Genomic DNA, 4,026 nt, shown 5'->3' on the forward strand with positions numbered 1-4,026 from the left:
TATCAAACCAATAAATTGGTGACACGTGTATCCAAAATTTGATATCCAGCCAACATAAAACATTACTAATGTTACAAAATTACCTATTTGAAAGGGATATACACGTTGGAACTTAAATGCTCTGACTCACTCATCACTCAAATTGTCAAAAATAAGATGCGACTAGCCCCACCACCAAACAACTCCAAATGAAATGGTACAAATTTATTTAATTCTAAATCAATTAGACAAAAATTAGGTACTAACACAAAAAAGCACGCCAAATGGCTTCATTTGAATGCATCGCTCAACATTAATTTTGTGTATTTATACATTAATAAATACCACAAAATTCAATTTATAACCATGTAAATACAAACAAGTCAAACAATATCTAAACCTCCAACCTACCAAATCAAACGGTTCAAAACCGCCCAGCCGGCAACCCAACCGTCTATTCGAACCTATATGACATTTCCCAAAGGAAAGTTGTAATTTTACATTCTCTATTTATATCTTCTTCTATATATACTTATATAGTCTCCTTTTATATTTTATTTACAATTTAGAACCCGTAACATCCACGTCGCATTTTGTCATTTATCTTGCATGACCGAGAAAATGCGTTCGGGTTCTCGTTATGAAATATTTGAGGTCCATTTGTCATTTGTATTACATGACAGAACATGCATTAGGATTCTCGTCACTGAACATTTGAGGTGCATGCATATAAGACGGCGGAGGCAGAGGAGGAGGAGGAGGTGCGTAAGAATAGTCCATAACATAACCGTGATTGGAATAATCTTGATTGTAATATGGATTAATGTAACCTTGATTATAATCAGGCATACCGTAACCTTGATTCACATATCCCTGATTAGGCACTGGTACAGTGTAATATGAAGATGGAGTGTGTCCAGAGTACTCCATTTTGTTTAGCTCGACCTTCGGCTCATCACTCTTTTTTCCATCTCCGCCGCTGCTAGTCGCTTTTGACTCATCACCATCTTTTTTCTCGCCGCCATCTTTTTTCTCACCCCCACCACCCTCTTTCTTCTCACTACCATCGCCTTCTTTTTGTTTTTTGTCTCCCCCGCCTTCTTTATCTTTCTTTTCTCCGCCGGCTTCCTCTTTCTTTGGTGGTGGTACAACCTCCACGCTTCTCCTTAATTTTTCTTTCAAGTATGGCGCAAGGGCCTTCACATCCATTGTCCCTATCACCGTAACCAAATCCTTCGCCCCATCTATTGTCACCGTGGTTACCCCTGTTCACAATTCATGGATCACCATTAGCTACTAAAAAGATAAAAATACCCCTTCACAACATAAAAATAAAAAAATTAGAATGCAAAGGGGATAATAATCATAGAATCCTAGTACACTTGGGGCTCGTGGCCTCATTCAAATAATAATTAAATTCAATTTAAGCCATGGTTTAGCTAACATTTTGGAGTTAAATAATTATAAAAAGACAAAATATGCTTATATAAGCCAATAAGACAAAATACTACTTTTTACCTATAATCATTACACTTTTTTTTATCACAAAAGTCAAAAAAAAAACCTCAAAACAAAAACCAAACAAGGCTAAAAAAATCCCAACACAAAAGAATTGACTAAAAAAATGAATGCCAAACGAACCCTAAATAAGATGATTGCATACCGAAGCTAATTTGTATTTATATGGTTCAAGCAATTATAATATATTTAACAAACAATTTAATGTTAATTAAATCAAAGTTTGGTAACCTCACCTTTGATCTTTGAAATTATTCGTTTTATTTTTTGCATGCATCCTTCACAATGCAAACGAATCTTCAAAACCACTGTACTCACCGGAGGCTAAAAAAAAAAAAAAAATCAAATTATTAATCAGCAAATAAAAAAATAAACAAGAAATTATACTAAAAAATTATATTGTGGCCGAGTTGTGGGCATCATTGCTTGAAAATATAAAATTCATCAAGATGCATTTTAATTATATAAAAGCCACTATCATATTATTTGTTAAACATGTATAAAAATTGTCAGCCACTAATACTAGTATTTTCCTTAAATTAGTTCAAAAACTTCAAAAACTAAACCAAGCTAAATTAAAGATTTATAAACAAGTTGAGTAGTGAGTAGCGATACATAAACATAAAAAATATATATAATTTTTTAGCAAAATGATGCGTCTGTATTTGGATTTGTTATTTTAAAACGAAATATTTATTTAAATGATACTACGACATTATTATAGTAACCAATTACGTATAAAACAAAAAATTATATTATTAACATTTGCCTTGTGAATTTAAGTTAAAAGAGAAAAATAAATGATTGACTCTTAAAATTGGAACCATGAGTTGTCATATGCTTGAAAGTTCAAACTCAATTAATCACTAATTGGATAAGTCTTAAAAAAGGTTCAAAAACAACAGCCCAATTGTGCTAACATGCGCAACTTAACAACCTCCACCGGGCCCAATTCAGCGGAGTAGTTGAGAGAGAAAAAATCAACTTGAACAAAAGCGCATGTTAGCATCAACAAATAGATGCGGAAGTTAGAAAAGTACCTCCTTAGGTTTCTTATCGTCCGCCTTCTTTTCTTCGGGCTTCTTCTCCGATTTCTCGTCAGACTTCTTATCTCCGCCGCCGGCTCCGCCGCCGGCCCCGCCGTCCTTTTTGGGCTGAGGAGAGAGAAGCTCCACCTTCTTATGAGTCTTCTCTTCCACTCTCTCTCTAACCTTCGCTGGGTCCACCTTCCCCGTCACCGTCAATTTGTGGCTCGCAATGTCCGCCTTCACATCTTCCACACCTTCATATAATCATAAAAAAATATATTATATAAATACATTGAGATTTTAATCGAATTCTTCAAAGCTGCGATTCAAATTTCAGTCACAGTTTTCTTGTGAATGAAAAATCGATACAAAAAAATTTATTGAATTGAGAAAATTTAATATACCATCAAAATTACGAACAGCGCGTTTGACTTTCTTGGCACAGCCTTCGCAATGCAGGTCGACCTTCAAGACGATGGTCATTGGTCCGTCGTCTTTCTTGCCGGCGCCTGCGGCGGCCGCGTCGGGCTTTTTCTCCTCCGACGCACTTTTCGCTACATCTTTCTGGGAAAATATGCAAAGAAAAAAAAATGTAAATAAATTATTATTGAGAATTAATTGTGAAGTGGGATTTAGGGAAGAAGATTAGTGGACTAGAGACTAACCTCACCCATTTAGTTGGGAATTAGAATTGGGACTATGAGATTGTTGGAATGGGAATTGGGATTGTTTGGAGAGGGAAAATGGAGGACTTGGTTGGAATATATAGAGGGGAGAGAGAGGGGGTTAGTTTGAGGGTTGTTGATGAATGATGATGATGATGATGTATGTTGTATGTGGTTGATGGGTATGTTATGTATGTGGATGTTGTTGGTGGGTGGGTATGTATTATGATGATGGTGACGATGATGGATGGGACTACCCGCCGGATTGGAATAAACCGTTTGCGGATACACGACAGCAGTGCTTCCGTGACGAATCATTCTGCTTTGACTGCGGCCTGACCTTGTATAATGACTGATTTACCTCCCCTCATTTGTTTACTGCCTTTTTTGAGTGGTGAATTGTCTCATTTTGCAAACACCTGCTAAAATAGTTGTGTTTGGTGTTAGTTCGGTTTTTTCACTATAGTTAAAAAAATATAAGAAGATAAAATATATTATATAAATTAATAAGATAAAATATTATTTTTTATTTATAATTATTATATATATATTTTTTTTACAAAAGTCAAAAAAGTTTTAAAATAAAAAACAAACGAGGTTAAAAAAGTCTTAACACAAAAAAGTTGACTATATTAGCTAATGCCAAACGACCCCTTAAAAAGTTGATTAATTTTTTTATAAAAAAAATAATTATATGTTAGATGTGACATTTGATCTTATTGAGTATTTTAATTTATTTTATCTTTTAATGAGCTATTTTTACCCAATTCTCTTTCCAGAACACTCCTAAAATATTAATGTAAAATTGGTTATTCAACTAGATTAATGATATACAT

At 34.3% G+C, this 4,026-nt stretch overlaps 1 protein-coding gene across 1 annotated transcript; it reads right to left on the reverse strand.

The window, feature by feature from the left end:
* Positions 1-234: 234 nt before the first annotated feature.
* Positions 235-3,646, reverse strand: LOC114294338 (heavy metal-associated isoprenylated plant protein 6). The gene is made up of 5 exons (XM_028238465.2): positions 3,191-3,646; positions 2,930-3,089; positions 2,538-2,779; positions 1,734-1,821; positions 235-1,244 (listed from the first exon to the last, which is right to left on the reverse strand). The coding sequence occupies exons 1-5, from the start codon at positions 3,197-3,199 to the stop codon at positions 652-654; spliced, it is 1,092 nt and encodes a 363-aa protein (XP_028094266.2). The 5' UTR covers positions 3,200-3,646; the 3' UTR covers positions 235-651.
* Between the last annotated feature and the right edge of the window lie 380 nt (positions 3,647-4,026).

Source organism: Camellia sinensis, chromosome 3, assembly GCF_055761805.1.
Source record: "Camellia sinensis isolate YWXY chromosome 3, ASM5576180v1, whole genome shotgun sequence".
NCBI lineage: Eukaryota > Viridiplantae > Streptophyta > Magnoliopsida > Ericales > Theaceae > Camellia > Camellia sinensis.

Coding starts and splice junctions, on each gene's coding strand:
- LOC114294338 (XM_028238465.2), bottom strand. Junction 2,780..2,929: donor CGCTGTTCGTAATTTTGATG/GTATATTAAATT, acceptor GATTATATGAAG/GTGTGGAAGATGTGAAGGCG. Junction 1,245..1,733: donor AATAATTTCAAAGATCAAAG/GTGAGGTTACCA, acceptor AATTGTGAACAG/GGGTAACCACGGTGACAATA.